This window comes from Nothobranchius furzeri, chromosome 5 (genome assembly GCF_043380555.1).
Source record: "Nothobranchius furzeri strain GRZ-AD chromosome 5, NfurGRZ-RIMD1, whole genome shotgun sequence".
Classification (NCBI taxonomy): domain Eukaryota; kingdom Metazoa; phylum Chordata; class Actinopteri; order Cyprinodontiformes; family Nothobranchiidae; genus Nothobranchius; species Nothobranchius furzeri.
The window spans coordinates 732034-752967 of record NC_091745.1 but is presented as its reverse complement, the minus strand read 5'-3'; the positions used below and the strand labels follow the sequence as shown (position 1 = coordinate 752967).

At 42.3% G+C, this 20934-nt stretch overlaps 2 protein-coding genes across 9 annotated transcripts in view; one reads left to right on the top strand and one right to left on the bottom strand.

Moving 5' to 3' along the window:
* Positions 1-20934, bottom strand: part of LOC107378275 (serine/threonine-protein kinase LMTK1) — a 57355-nt gene that overhangs the window by 28486 nt on the left and 7935 nt on the right. For 7 of the 8 annotated variants that reach the window (XM_015948389.2, XM_015948390.2, XM_015948384.2 and 4 more), the window contains exon 3: positions 7941-8074. The exons of the other annotated variant lie outside the window; for it this stretch is intronic. In XM_015948389.2, coding sequence (XP_015803875.1) covers positions 7941-8074 — 134 coding nt within the window. The remainder of the gene's footprint in view (positions 1-7940; positions 8075-20934) is intronic. 8 annotated transcript variants of the gene reach the window in all.
* Positions 11797-12822, top strand: LOC107378277 (uncharacterized). Its single transcript, XM_070551326.1, has 3 exons — positions 11797-11890; positions 11986-12126; positions 12201-12822. The coding sequence occupies exons 1-3, from the start codon at positions 11841-11843 to the stop codon at positions 12586-12588; spliced, it is 579 nt and encodes a 192-aa protein (XP_070407427.1). The 5' UTR covers positions 11797-11840; the 3' UTR covers positions 12589-12822.

Genomic DNA, 20934 nt, shown 5'->3' with positions numbered 1-20934 from the left:
AGGTGAAGCAGCCCCTCTGACAGGGGAGCCTAAAGGTGTAGGTTGGGGTGTTGACGATGGTGTAGCGGCTGATCTGCCACACCAGGAAGGAATATTGGTCGTAGGTGGCGCCTGTTCCTCCTCAGTGTCCCATGTTCTGTCTGGATCAGGTAGAACTTCGGAGGGATGTGGTTGTTGGACCGTTGCCGCAGATTTCCAGCCAGAATCACTATCAAGTTTCACCACAACATCCTGCCCGGGTGTAAGGGGTGGGAGTGCTCTGGCACCATGGCGTTGGTTGTAGGCATGTTCGTAGCTCCTTTTCGCCTTGGCATCAGCTGCACGCACCTTTGCAAAGTTGGGCCACTTAGGCAGCAGATTCTTACCAATTTTAGGTACAGTCGTCTTGATCTGACGACCCATCATCAGCTGGGCAGGACTGGCCCCTGTGGCTTGTACTGGCATGGCTCTGTAGGCCATGAGAGCCAAAAACAGGTCGTCCTGCCAGAGAATCCTCTTTGCTGTCTGAACAGCTCTCTCTGCCCCACCATTGGCCTGAGGATAGTGGGGGCTGGAGGTGATGTGCCTGAAATCATAGGCTACAGAAAAACTTTCAAACTCTTTGCTCGTAAACTGTGTAGCATTGTCAGTGGTGAGTTCATCTGGACAACCCCACCTAGCAAACATGTTTTTCAGGCGGGAACATACGGTCTCACTCTTCATGTCCGGTAGGTGAGCCAACTCTAAATAACGAGAATAAAAGTCCACAACTACCAAGTAATGTTCTTTTTCATACTCACAGATGTCCGCGCCTATCGATTGCCAGGGCCTCTGTGGTAGTGGTGTTGTAATCAGAGGCTCCTTCCGTTGTGTAGGTATGACTCTCATGCACTCCAGACATTTTGTCACTAGTTCTTGGATGTCTTTTCCTAGTCCGGGCCACCACACACTCAGGCGCGCTTGTTCCTTGCACTTGGTGATGGCTTGGTGTCCGTCATGTAACCGGTGAAGGATCTCTTTTCTCATACTTTGGGGAATCACGATGCGGTCTCCATACAGCACAAGACCCTTTGATTTCGACAGGCTGTTACTGCAGTGGTGATAGACTTTAGCTTGTGCGGGTACACTCCCCACATACTTTGGCCATCCCTCCAAGATCAGTCTTTTCACCACCTGCAGGCCATAATCCACACTCGTCTCCTGCTTGATCCGTTCCAGTTTGGAAGGTGACATTGGCCATGCCGTGTGAGCTGCATCTTCAAACACTGAAACATCATACGTTAGCTCGGACACTTCACTTGTTATTACAGGCAATGGCTGTCTGGAAAGCATGTCGGCTACTGTCAGTGTTTTCCCCGGCACATACTCTGCGATGGGGTTATACTTCATCATCCGCATCAGCAACCATTGGCACCTCAAGGGGACCCTATAAAGATCTTTGTTGTTAATTAGGGGAACCAACGGTTTGTGGTCTGTATGGACCATAAAGTTGTTAAGGCCATATAGGTAAGTGGAAAATCTCTCGCAGGACCAAACTGCAGCCAGGCATTCTTTTTTCTATTTGTGCATAGCGCATCTCAGCTTCAGTCAATGATCTTGAACAGAAAGCTATTGGTTTCAGTCCATCTGAGTGTCTCTGTAACAGTACCCCACCTAGCCCGTAGCTACTCGCGTCTGCACTCACCACGGTTGGTTTGGTTACATCATAGAATGCAAGTGAAGGTGCGGTAGAAATGAGTTGTTTTACCTTGTTGAATGCGTTATCTTGTGCTGTGTCCCAGGTCCACATTGTTTCGCTCCTCAACAGGTCATTGAGTGGCTTTATTACTTCAGATAAGTTGGGCAGGAAGCAACCAAGGTAATGGACCATGCCCAGGGACCTCCTCAAGCCAGGCACATCAGTTGGGGGCTGTAGCTCTGTGATGGCGGCTACTTTAGAGGGATCAGGCTGAATGCCATCACCGCCGATTCAATGTCCCAAATAGCTCAGCTGTCTCATTGTTCAGTTTTAGGCCTGCACTTTTCAGGACACGCAGAGCATTTTGGAGTCTCTCTTCGTGTTCTTTATCATCTCTGCCATGGACGAGGATGTCGTCCATGTACACTTCCACTCCCTCCTGTCCTCTGAACAGCACAGACATTTTCTTCTGGAAAATTTCTGGTGCACTGGAGATTCCAAAGGGCAGTCGCTTGAAAAAGAACCTACCCACTGGGGTAATGAACGTGGTTAGTTAAGCTGTCCGTCTCTCAAGTGGGATTTGCCAGAAGCTGCTTGCTGCATCCAGTAGAGAGAATACTCGAGACTCTGCTAGCCTCTGCAATATATCAGGTGGGTAGGACAAATCGTTCCCTCTTCACCGCCATGTTCAGTCTCTTCAGATCAACACAAATCCATACCTCGCCATTTTTCTTTAGGACTGGAACTATGGGAGCAAACCACTCTGTTGGCTCTGTTATTTCTTCTATGACATTGCATTTAAGCATCCTGTCGAGCTCGATCTTGACTTTGGAGAGAAGGGGGGCAGACACTCTCCTTGCTGTGCTGACGCTGTATGGGACAGCGTTGTCCCGCAGATGTATTTTCACAGGTTTTATTTTTAAGAGGCCTAGATCCGTCCCGAACGTGCTTCTCACCTCTTCCATTTTCCTCACCAGTCCCATCGCCACAGCAACATCACGGCCTAATAAGTTGCTACCATTAGTTGTTTCCATAACGTGGATGTTGAACCTGTAACTTTGCCCTTTATATTTTGTAGCGGCAGTGAACAGTCCTAGACAGTTGAGCATTCCACCAGGGCTGTCGAAAACTGTGTGGGCGCTTGATAGTTAGGGCGAGCTGTTGAGGCGATGATAGGTGTCGTCTGAAATTACACTGGCAACTGCACCAGTATCAATTTTGAACCTGACAGAGGTACTGCAGATGTTTAGTTGGACAGTCCATGGCTTATTAGTCAGTTACACAAAGATGTGTTGTTTTTATCTCACCCAGGAAGTGCCCCTCGTTGTAATTTTCATCCGGCCTTTCTCTTGTTGTTATTTCGTTTACTCTTGCAGAGCGGCACACGGCGGCAGTTGTCCAATTTTATGGCAATTTCTGCATTTTGCTTGCCTGGCTGCACACAGCTTATTGCTCCTGTGATTCCGTCCGCACCTGAAGCATTTAGATTCTGCAGCGCTGCTGTCTCGTTGCCCTGGCACCTGGGGCCCGCCGCCACCCCGTGCCCTCTCTCTTCCTCTGTGTTGTTGGGAAGGCGCAGTGCACTCATTGTGTCTAACCTCACTCAAAGCTGCTGCATCCCTGCAGTCACAGGTACAAGAATGTGTGACCTCACTCAGAAATGTTGCATTTCCCGTGTCAGCCTTAGCTTGCTGGCTAACTTGCCCCTTTATCTGCTCAGACTGTCTCACCATCTCCACAGCTTTCTCCAATGTGAGGTCGGCTTTTAACTGTAGTTTCTCTGACATGTCTTTATCCAGGATCCCAACCACTAACTTGTCGTGAATGTTTACAATCTTCGCCGGACCAAACTGACAGGTCTCGGCCAGTTCATAGGGTGTACGTATGTATTCCTCCGCAAACTCACCCTTCTTTTGCGATCGGAGGTAAAACCGTGCTCATTCATGGATGACGTTAACTTTTGGAATGAAGTAATTATTTAGCTTTTCCAATACCGTGTCGCAGTCCTCCTCATCCTCCTCCTCAATGAACCGCAGTGTTAACACTTGTTTCGCTTCCTTGCCAAGCGCGTAGTGTGCTAACCTGCACAGCTCCAGCCTCGAGGTTTAGCTTAGTTGCTAGCCGGTAACACTGGAACCGCTGCCTCCACTCCGGCCACTGCTCCGGGTGGGTGAAGTCAAAGTTCTTGGGAGGGTTAAACTTGGCCATATTCACCGCTTAACTTCTGACACCATGTTCTAAGTACAACCAACGCAATAAATGACTCAACGTCCTTCAACTCGAGAGGTGCTGTGTTTATTTCTCAGCCCGCCGAAGTCCCTTCAAAACTCCTCCCACTTCAGGCAAGTCTTAAAGGCATACACACTGTATCTATTCACATGACAGCCTTTATGTGGTACTACAGGGCTGAGCGTTGGAGTCATAGCCTGAGACCAAACCCGAACCAAATCAGCCCGAACGGTTCTGTTGGATTTGGGCCGTGAATTATGTTAATTGAGCGGGTTGCCGCGTGGCACACTCCGCTCGCTCGATCAGCGACTGAGGGAGAGAGACAGAGAGAGAGGGAGATTGTGTGCTCACACAAGAGAGAGGATCGGAGGATGCTCCTCCAAACATGCGTTATTATTTTCATAAGTTCATTATTGTTTCTCCTGGAAGTGCTCAGTCAGACTGAATGCTGAGATGTCGGGAGATCTGGTCTAGGGGAGGGAGCGGGGTGAGTGACGGCGGCTGCAGCGTAACCTGTCTCCTATTTAGGGACTTGGAGAAGTTAAAAGGAGAGAGAAATAGAAGATAGAAGTTCTTGTTCCACTTTATTCTTTTGTTTCATGATGATAAACTGATGTTAAATTCAGCTAAAGAGAAACTGGGAGGAAGCCTTGGTTCATTTTACGTTACAGGAGATTTTTTTTCCTATCTGCTCCTCCAGAGACAGCATGGACATGAGGGTTACATGGTGAGGGTCCCGCAGGACAGGTCAGTGCAGTCACACAGCCCGAGCTGGAGGGGAACAGGCGCTGTTCTTCTTTATATTGCAAGCTTGTGTGTTATGTGTATTACAGCGATCCAAACAGCAGCAGCAGCAGCAACAATCCCCCCCGGCCCTCTTCCTTCTGGGTCTTTTTTGTGAGTGGCCCTCGGACCATTATAATTGAGGACCCCAGTTGTAGGCCGAAGGGTTAAATTATCCGTAATTTAAACCAAAAATTCTGGTACCGACCAGACCAGCTGACATAGCTAAGCTCAGTAGCATTGCTAACGTTGAGCACGTGAAGATAACACCACTGAAGCTTCTTCAGGGGGTTTATCAACAATCCGCCGCAGCGCGTCTGCGTTTCTACTCAAAATCCCTTCGGGGTAGTTTTGACTAATCAAACCACCGCGTTTGTGCAACTAACTTAAAAGATCGCTATAATCGTTTGTCCCAATCTTTTATTTTGTTGAGTTCGTAATAGGAAGTGAGGCAATCGTCTCTTCTTCTCTGACCAAATTCCTTCCAAACAACCCATACCGCCACCTGCTGGTGTGTTTTAATCCAGCTACTGCATCAAAACCTTCATTATCCAGTTTTCCATTCTATTTTATCACAAAGTTAAGGTTTTGTGGCATCCTCAGGATGGCTGCAGACAGAGACAAATTATCAATAGATTTTCTCACTAACATGATACTGGACAAACAACAGCAGCTTTCCAATTTAAACCAAAATTTTCTACATTTAAATAAAAGAGCCCAAGCGTTGGAGACAGCCTCCTGTCCTGGGCATGTTTTCCCACCCACATCAGCTGATTCCCTTTCAGATTTGGAACAAAACTGCAACCAGATGACATGCTCCTTGACTGGTTTCCAGAATGCAGAGCCAATGTCTGCTCCTGATGACTGATAACTGATTCACCTGCCTCTCACTGTGATACGGCGCCCCCTTGGGACAACTCTTGTTGCAGGGGAGGGCTGGAAAGCCTTGTGGACTACTAAGGTACAGACGCTGGAAAAGTAGGGGCAGGTTGAAACAGATTGAAAGCAGTGGAGAGACTCTTCTGGAGCTGGAAGTGCCTGAGACAGTGAGACAGCGTGGATGAGGAGCAGCTTGTTAAATAAATTGTGTAAACGTACAACCTGTGGTCTGAGTGCGTGTGTGTGTGTGTGTGTGTGTGTGTGTGTGTGTGTGTGTGTGTGTGTGTGTGTGTGTGTGTGTGCGTGTGTGTGTGTGTGTGTGTGTGTGTGTGTGTGTGTGTGTGTATACATGACAAATCTTCATATGGTTGAGTTACTTGTAGAGTACCACAGGGTTCAGTGCTTGGACCAATTCTTTTTACTATAAATAAACTTCCAATTGGTAAAATCATTAGACAGCATGGGATAAACTTCCACTGTTATGCAGAACGATACTCAGTTATTGTATGTTTATCCATTAACCCTGATGAACCTAATCGGTTAGGTAGATTACAGGCTTGTCTTGAAGACAAAAAATTGGATGACAACAAACTTTCCGCTTTTAAATCAAGACAAGACTGAAGTTCTCATCTTTGCACCCAAAATTCAGAAAAGGAAACTGCTTAGTCAATCACCTGACCTGAATGGCATTAAATTAATCTCCGAGAACAAAGTAAGGAGCCTTGGTGTTATCTTTGACCAGGACATGTCATTCAAATCCCAGGTTAAACAGGTTTGTAGGATTTTCTTTTTCCAACTTCAGACTACTGCTAAGATTAGAAGCATCCTTTCCAGGAGTGATGCTGTAAAACTAGTTCATGCATTTATTACATCAAGACTGAATTACTGTAATTCATTACAGTAATTCAGTCTTGATGTAATGACTACAGAATGTAGTTAAAAGTCTTCAGCTTGTGCAAAATGCTGCAGCTAGAGTTCTGATGAGAATTAAAAAGAGAGATCATATCTCTCCTGTCTTAGCTTCCCTACAATGGCTGCCTGTTAAACTCAGAATAGATTTCGAGATCCACCTGCTCAAATATAAAACTCTTAATAATCAAGCTCCATCAAACATCAGTGATCTAATTGTTCCATACATTCCTAACCGAGCACTTCGCTCTCAGACTGCAGGTCTACTGGTTGTTCCCAGAAGATCTAAAAATAGGATGGGTGGCAGATCTTTTAGTTATCAGGCTCCTCTCCTGTGGAACCAGCTCCCAGCTTTAGTCCGTGAGGCAGACACCTTGTCTACTTTTAAGACTAGGCTTAAAACATTTTTTTGATAGGGCCTATGGTTAAAATCTGATGTTAGCCCAGATCTGGACAAGTGGGGGAGTAGAGGGAGGTGGAGTGTACAGTCGGTAAAGACGGCTCTCCCTTGCCCTGACTCCAACATGCCTCCATCTAAAACGGCTAGGTTATCCTGAGTTATCTATGCTGCTATAGGCTTAGACTGCTTGAGGATACACTGACCATTTTTCACACTCTACTACTTTCTTCTACAATCTGCTCTTTAACTGTATTATTTCCTGCTATTTCAGCTGTTAACTTTATTTTCCCTTTAAGTGTTTTTCTCCCCATAAGAAGCTACAATGATGAGTGTTGGTGTGTGCGCGCATGTGTGCGTGTGTGTGTGTGCCTGCTCTGTCTTCTCCATCCCCAGTGAGTTGTTGTGGATGGCTGCTTATACTGAGCCAGGATCCTGGAGTTTTTTTCCTGTTAAAAGGGAGTTTTCCTCTCCACTGTCGCTAAATGCTTGCTTAGTATGAGGATTGCTGTAAAGACACTGACACTAGTCAGTGACTTGATGCAATTTGCTGGGTTCCTTATATAAGAAACTTTTTCCTGATTGGCATAATGAACTGAATTGTATTGGAATGTTTACTGTGTGAGGTGCCTTTGAGATGACTTGTCATGATTTGGCGCTTTATAAATAAACTTGAATTGAATTGGGGGGTTGTAATTGTTTTGGTGATTATTTCTTCATTATTAATATTATTATTATAATTATTAATATTAATAAGTAAAGATTTTTTTTACTTTCATTAAATGTATGGCTGCCTTCTGCCACATTTTGTTTTGTTTAAGGGGACATCATTGAAACAAGATGGGGCATCTCATTGGGTTACTCCTCCTTAAATAAAAGTCAAATAAATGTAACTGGAATTTCATTAGTAGAAACTCCCATAAAGTTTTTATGAAGATGTTTCAATCCCAAAGGAAGAATAGGACATATTGACAATCAAACATTTTTAAGAATTATTTAAAACATTTCTTATAACCTTTTTTTCTCAATTTCATGCTAAATCTTGCACAATTCCCCATTTTCAGCTGGGGGTAGCAGAGTGCTCACCTTGAAGCGAATGTCTCCTTTCTTGCAGCAGATGCAGGCCAGCATGAGGAAGACAAAGGTGAAAAGGCCAGAGAAGGAGACGACTACAACTGCTAATGAAGATGGCCAAGACAACTCGCTTAGTGGAGCACTGTCTGCAACAACAGAGAGTGGTGTAGGGTTAAATGGGGTTAAGTCCTCGAAATAGGATGGGATTGGATTGAATGCGGAATCAATGTGGTCCAGTTTTTTCATGTGACTTCATTCACACTGACTTTGATTTATTTAAAGCTGCTATACTTCATTTGCATAACAAATTAGCTGAACATATTTCTTTCATGCCCATTAAAAACGTTTTAACACAGCATGGAGAAAAATAATTTGTGAAGAATGAAAAAAAAACGAAAAAAAAAACCCAACCAAAAACAATTAAGTGGTTCCGCCGCATTTGTCTAAAAACATCAACCAATAACATGGTCAAAGTCAAAGTCAGTTTTATTGTCAATTCTGCCACATGTACAGGACATACAGAGAAATGAAATTACGTTACTCTCAAACTCTCACTAGATAGAAAAATAGACATTTAGTATAAGAAGAGTAACCAAGTTCAGAGAGACTGTGGGGGAAAAGAGAAGAGAGGGGGAGAGCCGGGAGGGAGTTTAGCTTCCTAACTGCCTGATGGATAAAGCTGCCCTTGAGTCTGTTGGTCCCGGCCTTGAGACTCCGCAGCTCGAAGAGGCTTTGCATTGGGTGAGTGAGATCAGCCGCAATGCGAAGGGCCTTTTTTGTGAGGCGGGTGCTGTAAATGTCTTGTAGGGAGGGGAGAGAGACCCCAATGATCTTCTCTACTGCTCTCACTATACGTTGGAGGGTTTTAAGGCAGGAAACGTTGCGGGCTCCGAACCACACAGTGATGCCGCACGACAGGATGCTCTCGATGGTGCCTCTGTAAAAAGTGTACAGGATGGGGGCTGGTGCTCTTGCTCTTCTTAGTTTGCGGAGGAAGAAGAGACGCTGCTGTGATTTCCTAGCCAGTGCTATGGTGATGTTCGTCCAGGAGAGATCCTCTGTAATGTGCACACCCAGGAACTTGGTGCTGCTCACTCTCTCCACAGACACACCGTCGATGGTCAGAGGAGCATGCTGAGTGTGCGCTCTCCTAAAGTCCACAACAATCTCCTTGGTCTTCTCCACATTTAGAGAGAGGTTGTTGTCAGCACACCATGTGGTAAGGCGGCTCACCTCGTTCTTATAGTCGGTCTCATCCCTGTGGTTTATGAGACCCACCACTGTTGTGTCATCCGCAAACTTGATGAAGAGGTTAGAGCTGTGTAATGGTGTACAGTCATGGGTCAGCAGAGTGAAGAGGAGGGGGCTCAGCACACATCCCTGAGGGGCCCCGGTGTTTGAAATGATGGTGCTGGATGTGTTTCTGCCGACCCGTACTGCTTGTGGTCCTCCATTGAGGAAGTCCAACAGCCAGTTACACAGTGAGGTGTTGAGACCCAGCTTGACCAGTTTTTGAGTAAGCTGTTGGGGGATGATGGTGCTGAACTAAAGTCTATGAACAGCATCCGGACATATGAGTCTTTTTTGTCCAGATGTGTGAGTGCTGAGTGGAGTGCAGCGGAGATGGCGTCATCGGTCGAGCGGTTGGGCCGGTATGCAAACTGGAAGGGGTCCAGGCAGGGGGGCAGAACAGACTTGATGTGTTGCATGACCAACCGTTCGAAGCACTTCATAAGGATGGGAGTAAGTGCAACAGGACGGTAGTCATTAAAGCAGGAGGGAGATGATGTTTTTGGGACCGGAATAATTGATGTGGCTTTAAAGCACGTGGGGACGACAGCCTGGATAAGTGATGTGTTGAAGATGTCTGTGAAGACATCAGTTAGTTCCACTGCACAGTCTCTCAGTGCCCGGCCAGGAATATTATCAGGACCCAGAGCTTTACGTGCATTGATCCTGCTAAGGGATCTCCTTACGCTGTCTGGGGACAGAGTCATCAACTGGTCACCAGGAGGAGGTGGAATCTTCTGTGCTGTGGTACTGTTTTGCACTTCAAAGCAAGCAAAAAAGGTGTTCAGCTCGTTCAGCAGGGAGATGGTGCTATCACAGGTCTGTGGAGGGGGCTTGTAATCTATGATGGTCTGAATGCCCCGCCACAAGCTTCGTGTGTCTCTGCTGTCTTTGAAGTGTTGGGATATTGTCCTGGAGTACTGTCTCTTAGCCTCTCTGATACCACGGGAAAGGTTGGCCCTAGCTGTCCTCAGGCTCATCTCGTCTCCTTTCCTGAACGCAATATCCTGCTCCTTCAGCAGCCTGTGGACCTCTCCTGTCATCCATGGTTTTTGATTTGCAAAAATCAAAAACCATTCGTGGTCCGGCGCGAAACCAATGACTGGATAGTCTCTCCAGCCATACGGACTTCCGCATTTATTCTGCCTCTGTGCTCCTGATAAACTGGGACATATTGCAACACACCACTGCTGGGAGCATTTGCAGATTTAGAATGTCACAGCAGGAAAAACAGCTGCCGGCTGGTTCCACGTCAGGTTCAGGGCCAAGTTCCAAACTTGGAAAAAGAAAAAACCCATTTGAGGTTTTAGAAAACAAACAACGTTTGGACATAGAAAGAGGGAAAAACCAGAGTAAACATTGGTGTTGAGTTTCAGCGATGGCAAAAACTACGTGAGTTGGAGAGACTGAAAACCGATGCTATGGTGGCTACTTTGTTGTTGGACAGGGATTTATGTCTTCTTCTCATCAACACTTATCATCATGAAGTCCTTGTTCATTTGTTAGGTACAATCCTCAAACTTGATGGGGTTTTTTTGCACGACTGTCTGCTCTTTATATAATGTTAGCCTGATTAGCACTGAATGTTAATGCTACATTAGCACATTTCGGTACGTAATGTACCGCTTAGTATGATTTCTAGAAGGTTCAACTTCTGGCAAACAGATCGTCACTGTAATTGTATGATACCATGTCAGTTTCTTTTTATGTAACAATTGTCAGATCGATCGGAGAACAGTTGTGTTGAAATCGTGGAATCCGCTTTGTTTTATTATACCACGGTCTGGTGTCTAAATGCACAAATTCTTTTGAGCAGTCCCGAAAGAATATAAAAATCAGGCAATTCAATGACAAAAGTAACAGGACAACTCTTCTAAAGTTTTGACAGTCAGAAGGCCAACGTATTACACTTTTTTTTCCTGGCTGTTCTTTGAGATTATAGTTAAAGTTGTTAGAACACCCCCCCCCCCTTTTTTTTTAAACATATCTGTCCGTCTGCTTCAGTCTCCCTTACTCTTACTCCCATACTTTATCCTTTCATTCAGTAAAATATATCCTCCACAATAAGTTGTGATGTTTTTTTTATTTTCATAAATAAATATCAGAGGTATCAGCAGAAAGTCTGGTTGTATTATATACGATTAATAATAAAGTTTTTACACATCTGGAGTGAAGACTGACGGGAAAAAAATAGTAATGACAGAAACAAATGGACAACAGATCCTGCAGTCATGCTTAAAATCCAAACTTACAGAGAACCCTGTTCATATTGACATGTTTTATTTAAAAATAAATACACAATGAAGTACATAGGGTACTATTTGGCGTAAAAACTTGACGTCATAAGGGTTAAGAGCCTGTTATTTAAAAATCATTATTAATTGTCTAAAGTATAAGACTCCGAATAATGATATTGTTCAATTCACAGCGTGGAAAACTTCGGTATCCCTGGAGTTGAGGAGATGGACCTTCAGAGCTGTACTTTGTCTGCAGTCACCAACATTGAAGGAAGGTATCACATATATTGACTGACATAATGTAAGCTTTTTGTTCTTAATGTCAGTGTTATATATTTTAAATTGTGTGCATTTGTGCTTATTTTTTCTTTGAAAAGTTGATACGATGCAGGAGGAGGTCAATATAGCTGAATTCAAAGACCTTAAAAACTCCATGTAAGTCATATAGAAAGTAGCAGTTTATCTTATTAGCTTTAGGAAATTCTACATTCATTATCTGTTTTTTTGTCTTTGCTTTTTACAATTGTAAGAATTGACTGGGATGAAGAAACGTGGCACCCCGGGCTTGAGAGTGACCCTGAGTCATCTTACGAAGAAGATAAAACCAATGAAGTGGAACCTGAAAACAGTGACAGTGAGGATGAAGATTTTGAACCACCAATTTGTGTGCGGTATGTAATGTATATCACCCTAAAAATTTAATTAAAGATAGTAAATATTATTAATTTTGTGGGCACTCTGTTAGGAATGGAGCTAATCTCAAAACCAAAATTGAGATGCATCAAATTCCAACAATCAGCCTTGAGGACACAGTGCATGACATTTTGGAGAATCAAGAGGAGTCGCCACACATAGAAATTTCTGCTGTCCCTGAACCACTAAAGGTTGAAGTTGAAGATCTGATTGGACATTCAGCCTCAATAACTTACCAAAGTAGTCTAAAACAACTGGTTGACTATCTAATTCTACCCGTGAGTCACTGCCTTGCCAAGAACCATCAAACAAAAAAAGAGTGCATGGCATCAAAACCATTTGACATCCAGATCAACTCCAGAGGCGAAGCTTTTGTTATCGAATGGGTGAGCATATCCTTATTCTACAACTCATTGAGAAACATTATGCAATATTTTTAATAGAGTACCTCTGTCTTTTATTTTTCTCTTACATTTTCAGTTATGTCCTAACGGCCACACCGTTTGGAAGTGGACTTCTCAGCTAACATTACAATATGGATTGTTGGCAGGGGATTTTATGTTGGCTTGCAACATCTGTCTGCAAACAACTTCGCCAAGATGGCCCTACTTTTGAAGTTCACGAATATAGGAATGGTTGGTCCTAACAATTTCTTAAAGATTCAAGATGCATATTGTGTGGATGCCATTAAAGACTTCTGGGAAGGGGGGGGGGGGGTTGTCATTCGATAACTTCAAACCAAAGAACCTGTCGTAATCCTTGGTAAGCTTTTAATAATTGTGCTACATTTTAAAATTTGAACAGATTTGAAACAAAATGTGGTTTTGGAAGTGTGATCTAAATACAGTGGAATTGCAGTTCTTTGGTTTGATTTCCTCATTGTTGTTGCTCTACAGACCCCTCATCTACCCCTGTTCTGAGGAGAATGAGCCATTTTTGGGTACTGTCTCTTTAAATCTGGAGAAGGAGCTGCTAACTCCACCCCCCTCCACAGAGCAGACCTACTCTCCTCCCCCAGTCGGACTTTGTAGTTCTATAAAGAAATCACGATTTAGCGTAGCAGAAAAGTTTATTAGCATTTTTAAAACATATGGTGAGAGTTGTCCATCAAGCTGTTTCAGGGCTGCCTGAAATATACAGGTGGCTCAGGGGTTAGGCATTTGTCCTGTAATCAGTGGGTTGCTGGTTCAAACCCAGGTTCCTGCAACCATGTCAGTCTTTGTGTCCTCGGGCAAGACACTTCACTTCCCTTTCCTGCTGGTGGTTAGAGGGACTGGTGGCATCTGTGTTCAGCAGCCTCATTTCTGTCAGTGTGCCTCAGAACAGCTGTGGCTACAATGTAGCTCATCACCACCAGGGTGTGAATGGATGAAGGATTAATTCCAGTGTTGAGCGCTTAAATTGGTGACCTGAGTCAGAGAAGTGCTATGCAAGTGCAGCTCATTTATCATTAAGATCTTAATTAAAATAAAGGGGACTGAAAGAACATAACCCATTTACCACATTTACACGTGCTCAAAGTTGTTCATGACATCTTTACATGAGCTAAAACCCCTAAAAGAGGAGTGCTAGTTAGAACTTTTATCTGGAGCACAAGAGGTGAGTTTGTCACTGTGGTGCTGCCTTGTCTTCAGAACCACAGACTAACATCAAGTCTGACGGCCGAGGCATTCAGCTTGAAAGCTACACATCTGCGTTTAGCCTGGTCCTTCTGGCAACTTCTCTCCAGCATCATCTTGTTCAGGCCAGGCTCGTCATCCACCAATCACAGCCTCCTGTAAAATAACAAAGACAAATTTATTTAACATATTTACATCAGTAATTTCCAAAAGTTGAACTGAACAACATTAGGACTACCTTGGTAATGTGGATGGGAGGGGCACACACAGAGTCTCTCTGAGGTGTGTGTGTGTGTGTGTGTGTGTGTGTGTGTGTGTGTGTGTGTGTGTGTGTGTGTGTGTGTGTGTGTGTGTGTGTGTGTGTGTGTGTGTGTGTGTGTGTGTGTGTGTGTGTGTGTGTGTGTGATATGAATGGCAGCATACAAGTGAGATGTAAACATGTCCAGGACCAGTATTATATGATGTTTAAATGCTCACATCATCAGGCTGAGGCTGGAGTCTCTGGGGCATCAGGAGGTCACAGACAGGCTCACTTGAGCTCCTCTGGAGGTGGATGAAGAAGTGTGCTTTTCTGGCTAAAATGAAGAAGCATAACATTTGAAAATAATTTAATGTTCATAGTACACAACTGTGGCTGTCAGTAGAGATGAGGGGTGCAACCAGATGTGATCATTATTTAGTTTACTGGAATAAATAAAAACAAAAAAAGTTTTGAGACATGAGATAAAGACACTTTATGCAGTGATAAGTATTACACACTGCCCTGTGATTGACAGAGGCATATTTACATGTACAATGTTGATGGCCTTACATTAAATTTCATTTCTTGAACCTGAATGAACTCCTGAGAGGCAGAACCCAAAAACGGTCCTCTTCAGCCTGTTAGCATGGCAGCTAGTTAGCTCTCCAGTCAGAGGGGTCTGATACATGAGAAATGTCTAATATCAGGAATATTTATTTTATTTCAGTAGCAGTACTCTTGTATCAGCTGTAATCTAAGTCAGTGTTTTGGAATAAATTATTAATAAAGTCTGTTGGCCTTCAAAGTCAGGAGACCACCGGCAGCAAACATGAAGCTAACGTTAGCTGGCTAAGACGTGCTGGTGGACACTTATGGAGCTAGGATTGGGACAATATTCAGCGTAACTTGTACCAAGTTTTGTAACTTCGAACATGTTTTATCACATGTAACTTTGGATTCGTAACTTGTAACTTTAGTTTTCTAACTTGTAATTCTCAATTTGTACTTGTATTTCTTGTTTTGTAACAGGAACATTGCATTTTGTACATGTATTTTTTATTTTGTAAAATCAAACTTTTATTTTGTACATTTACTCATTTTGTAACATCAAACATTCATTCAGAAACATGAAACTTTCGTTTTGTAACTAGCAGACTTCCAAATTGAAAAAATCAAGGTACAAGTTTGAAATCAAGACTCTCAAAACACACATTTCATTCTACAGGTACAAACCTCAAATCTACAGTTACGGATCTTTTTGTCTCGATTATAGCATCAGTGGGAGGAACTTGGGTGGAACCAATGAGAGCACGAGTCTTAGCTACCAATCACGTTTCTCGAATTCCTGTCCAATCATTGGGAGAGGAGGGCAGGGTTCTGTCAGAGCTGTAGAAAGAGAGAGCTGCGACACTCTTTGAACTCGCCAACTCGCGGTCACGTGGTTCATGGAGCTCTCAGTTCCAAACATCCCACAGCGCCGTAAGTCAGTTTGAACGGCGTATGGTGGGACAAATCACAAAAATTTAATATAATCACATGTCCCCTGGCGATTTGTGGTAATTATTGAATAATATTATATATTATATTATATATTATGTCCTAACTCCTTCACAAAGTAGCCAATTTATATTTTTCCGAGCATTTGTAGGAAGACAAACACCCGTGACTGTTCTACAGTACAGGAACACGACAGTCCGAACACACTGTAGAACACATTTAGACCACATACATTACTATAATATACTATAGCAATAAATTTGATGTAGTAATGCAACACACTGCTCTAATATAAGCATATTTAATAACTTTAAGTCCTACAAGAAGCCCTAAACTCGAGTTGTAATATCCATTTTAAAGTGTTTATTGAAAGCTAGAATTCTGCTCCAGCTTATCTTGAAGAAAATACGTAGCTGTTTATGCTTTGAATGATGATCTATTATGTTCAGTAGAATACATTTTACAGTCATTACTTTATATTTTTATGTGAAGACAGTACATCCATCTATAACCCAGTTTATCTGGCTTCTATAGCAACTAATTAAATAAAACTGTATGGTTCATCACAGTAGATAAAAAAGTGCTGTGAAAAAATGAATCCCAAACTTGTACAACGTGTATAATAGCATTTTTAATAAAGCATGTTACCAACATCATGTTTAGTCATTATATATGCGCAAATAAGCTGAATCATTAATTATGAGCAATGTACTCAAGACCTAATGAAACTTTTGAATAATTTTATTTTGATTATTATTAAAATAAAATGTGTCCGTGGGTTAAAATTTGAAATGACTAATTTTAGGGTTGGGTACAATTTTAAAATGTAATTTTACATCTCTATATTTTTGGTTTAGTTCAATATTTCTATATGTACAAAAATAGTATTTCAATAATCCCTTTCTAGGTTGAATATCTTACATGGTGGGCTGCGCTGCATATAGCAAACGGTCTGAGGGAGGAATCAGAATTATGGCTTACCCAAAGATGCAGAGAAGAAGAAAATGGTTGGCTCAAGTCAGCAGGAGCAACCTCACCATAGCCAGAGATCACAATAACAAAAAGCTGTGTGCAGTGAGTTTAATGTGCTCTCTCAAATGTTTTCTATCAAGGCTCTACATGCCCTGCTCTCAACTGCACAAGGCTGCAATTAACCTGTTAAATGTGGCAGGAAATAAACTAATACACCACTCTACAGGCACAATTTGAGGAGGGACAGTTTGCTAAGCTTAGGCAAGGCAAGGTGAGACTCAGGGCTGATGCTATGTTTGTTCATCACCCTGAACCAAGGAGGAGGAAGTGTGGCTGCCGTCAGCCACAGTCATGCGGTTTTGAGATAATTTATGGTTCAAGTTACGATAAACAAGCTAAGAATACTTTATTTTTAATAAATCAGATTAATGTATACGTTATGGGGTTTAAAAGCACACATTTAAATGGTTTACAGAATGTTTTCCAGGGTGGAACCAATGTTTAGTTTGTTGTTTCGGGATTGACAATATTTTCAGTTGCACGCCACATTTGATAGGCGGCAGCATGCTAACCCCTATCATTTGTTGATAGAGCTATGCAGACGCATGCAACGACGTTTTCCAGCTGTGGAAAGGAGTGACACTGCAAGATGTGTTTTTTTATTAACCCCTGCAAGTTAATGCGGACAATGAGGTATGCAATGTGTGTTTATGTCGTGATGGGAAAATAAGATGTTTGTTTGTGACAGAACTGTCGAGTTTATGGTGGTCACGGGTAATTTGTAAATGTAAATTATGAGTGTTTTATCTTGTGTATTAGTGCTTCATTGTTTATTCTCTATGAGAACGATTTATTGTGGAAATTGATTATTCTATGTCGTTTGTACAGTTCTCACGGCACCGTTGGTGGCACCTGTGTGCAATAAATGCCAGTTAAAATTCAAGAACGCCTTGTGTCCGTTTTCAACTTGGAGGGAGTTACAGGAAGGATCCCGCAGTGAGAAGTATAGCAGAACCACTGCACGTTGATCCACTGACCAGTGACCACACATGCTGTACTCCAGTAAACTGTGGTACAAATCTTTTGAAATATTAAGACATTTTTATTTATTTTATTTTAAAATTATTCTTTATTCTAACAGTGCCATTATAATTTCAGAGAATGAGGAAAGCAGCAGCAGCAGTGAGGCAAATGAGATGAGGGAAAGTGAGGGGGACATGAGATGGTATCAGGAGAGAGGGACATCCCAGGAAGCCACGAGGAGTCAGCGTCAGGGCTAGGAGGAGAGAACAGGCTATGCAACCAGGGAACCCAGCTGGAAAAACTAAGAGAGGAAACAGAAAATAAAAAAGGCATGCAAAACACAAGAGGCATTAAATGGAGTAAACAGACAATCAAAAAGGCCAAGCAACTCTGTTTTTCAGTGGGTTCAACAGGCTGCAGGTTTCTTCAGGACATGAGTATCCCTCTGCCTGATGTTAGAACCCTACAAAGACAAATGCAGCCCATTAACTGGAACCAGGTGTGTTAGGAGAGGTGTGTGACATGCTCAGTTTGAAGGTTAAAAATCTGACAGAGATGGAAAGAGAGTGTGTGCTTACTGTGGATGAGATGGCAATCACTCCCGGTATGCATCACTCCATCACAGACCCAACTGGGATTTGCCACCACCGTTGTTTCTGGCCAGCTCTCCGCTCAGCCACTATGAAAACATGAAGATGGACACACGACACAGTTTATCCTTTAATGGTTACATAAGATTTTTTTAGTAACTCTTTGACATTTATTTATTGATAATTGTGTTATTGTTAATTCTTATTTCTTGTCAATCCTTAATAACAAAATTGCAAATGCTAATATTATAAAGCAAGTGGAAATGAGCAGTTTTATGGAAAATGTCTAATTTTTAAAAGCTATTGTTTGACTACTATTCTTGAAATATCGTAATTTTATTCTTATTACTTGAGTCCACAAAACAGAACATATCTTCTTATGTTCGTAATCCTGTTTGTCTCATGCTTCAGTTTGTTGTAGTCAGTGTTATTAACTGAAAAATATTAAATAATTACTTGTCTTCACAATCACATTTTCTTTATTATTCATGGTCTCTCCATTTGTGCTTCCATTTCTGATGCATGTTCGTGTTGATACAGCAACGTATTGTACAAAAAATCCCAAATAAAACTAATAATGTAAAAAGTTTAAAACCTATTTCAAACTGTGGGGAATATTTTTAAAACATAGAATCAAACAAACTGAAAAAACCCCGTCTACAGCTCATTCTCCTGCTCACAACCAACAAGCTGCACACAGTTAGCTCATTAAAGGTTATCTAGCTAAAACTGGCAACATAAAATATCATCACTGGCTTATTTTGGTACGAAGCGGTTAGCTAACGCTTCACAATGCTACAAAATGATGACATTTCATCAACTTACTGGAGAGAATCCTTCCGAAACACAGACAATGAACTGCAGTCAATGCAGCAGCGGGGGCTGTTTGGAAGTATTCGAAGCTGCATGAACCACGTGACTTCCGCATTCCTGTTGTAACTCTCTCCACAGCTCTGACAGAACCCTGCCCTCCTCTCCCAATGATTGGACAGGAATTCGAGAAACGTGATTGGTAGCTAAGACTCGTGCTCTCATTGGTTCCACCCAAGTTCCTCCCACTGACGCTAGAATCGAGACAAAAAGATCCGTAACTGTAGATTTGAGGTGTGTACCTGTAGAATGAAATGCGTGTTTTGAGAGTTTTGATTTCAAACTTGTACCTTGATTTTTTCTATTTGGAAGTCTGCTAGTTACAAAACGAAAGTTTCATGTTTCTGAATGAATGTTTGATGTTACAAAATGAGTAAATGTACAAAATAAAAGTTTGATTTTACAAAATAAAAAATACATGTATAAAATGAAAATTTCCTGTTACAAAACAAGAAATACAGGTACAAATTGAGAATTACAAGTTAGAAAACTAAAGTTACAAGTTACGAATCCAAAGTTACATGTGATGAAACATGTTCGAAGTTACAAAACTTGGTAAAAGTTACGCTGAATATTGTCCCAATCCTAGCTCCATAGACACTCCTACATTACAGTAATATTTTATATTTATAAAACACAAACAATAAAAAATGCTCAAACTTACTTGAGACCAGGGCTCGGGGATTACCTTCCACTACAATCCAAGTGAACCGGTCCAAGACTGAAGTATATTAAAATAGCAGAAATTGCTGGCTTTGTTTTTACAGAAATACACGTGAAACCCAACAAGCAAGCCTGACTTTTGTGCTGCCTATGGATGCACTAATAGACAATGTCTTCAATCACGACAACATGGGATCACCTTTCATTCGTAAGATTTAACAATAACCAACATTCAACTGTGGTAGGCTGATAAGTCTCTGTCATCTGCTTTGCTTTTGAACAATTATTAGAAAACTGCGTTTTTGAAATAACAGTGATGGCAAAGTTGAATTGCTTGAATTCAAGATTTCTTGGTTAATAAATCATTGTATGTTTCTTCTTGACTCCTTTTGTCAGTGGCGTCAGCTCTGAGGAAGATCGCAGACATGATCAAAACTGTCAGCAAGGTAAAAAAAAACCTTCCCTGTGTTTCAAAAATAACCTAAAAATGCAGTCAGAAGAAAAACACAGAAATAATACACAAAAGATGTCTGTAGTCTTTTGAAAAACTGCTGGCTCATCAAATCCCCCTAATAAATAAATACAATGAATAAATTCCACACTTGCTAATCATGATTACATGATTGCCTTTAGGTAGTCAAACTATAGATCTTGTCTGACTTGTCACCTGACATTGTGTTGTTCCATAGGCCTATGTAAAGTATAAAGGCAACCACACTGTCCAGTTAAATTGGTATTTGTAATTTCGGGATTTGTTGTGCGGCGAGCCATGACCAGACTGTCCTGTGATGTCTGCCGTGCCAGCCATGTGATGGATGCTGCATCTGCCTGTGATGAACAGAGCTACCATTTGCTGACTCTGAAGAATAACGGGGGTCTTGTGGTCCCATCTGAAGGTACTGTGAGGGTCATCAGAGCAGCAGAGTGGGCAATTCGCCAGGCTTCAGTGGGCAGACGATCACAGCCCATCATACCACTGGAGGTCATCTACATCGTGCGCAAGAGGATCAGGTTAAATCGGCAGATTTTCAAAATCAAATGACTCGGACTCTGATTCAAGGGCAAAACACCTGATTGGGCCATCCCTGATCAGTATATTAACTTATAGTTACTGTTGTATCATATTTACTACACATATTAAGTGAAATAAGCCTTTTTGAGTTTCTTGGAGAAAAGGGTGACATTTGAGGACTTTTGTTAATGCCTACTACATTTTCTGAGTTCTGATCGGTCCAACACGGACCTTAAAATGTGTAGCACAAGAACTGAAACTTCAGTTCAAGCCAAGGTGTTCCAGCCTTCATGCTAAAT

What these genes read in the sequence shown, in the direction of transcription:
- LOC107378277 (XM_070551326.1), top strand. Translation starts at nt 11,841, where the DNA reads ATGCAGGAGGAGGTCAATATAGCTGAATTCAAAGACCTTAAAAACTCC. An exon ending in AAAGACCTTAAAAACTCCAT is followed by an intron (nt 11,891 to 11,985) that starts GTAAGTCATATA and finishes TACAATTGTAAG; the next exon opens with AATTGACTGGGATGAAGAAA. An exon ending in GAACCACCAATTTGTGTGCG is followed by an intron (nt 12,127 to 12,200) that starts GTATGTAATGTA and finishes GCACTCTGTTAG; the next exon opens with GAATGGAGCTAATCTCAAAA.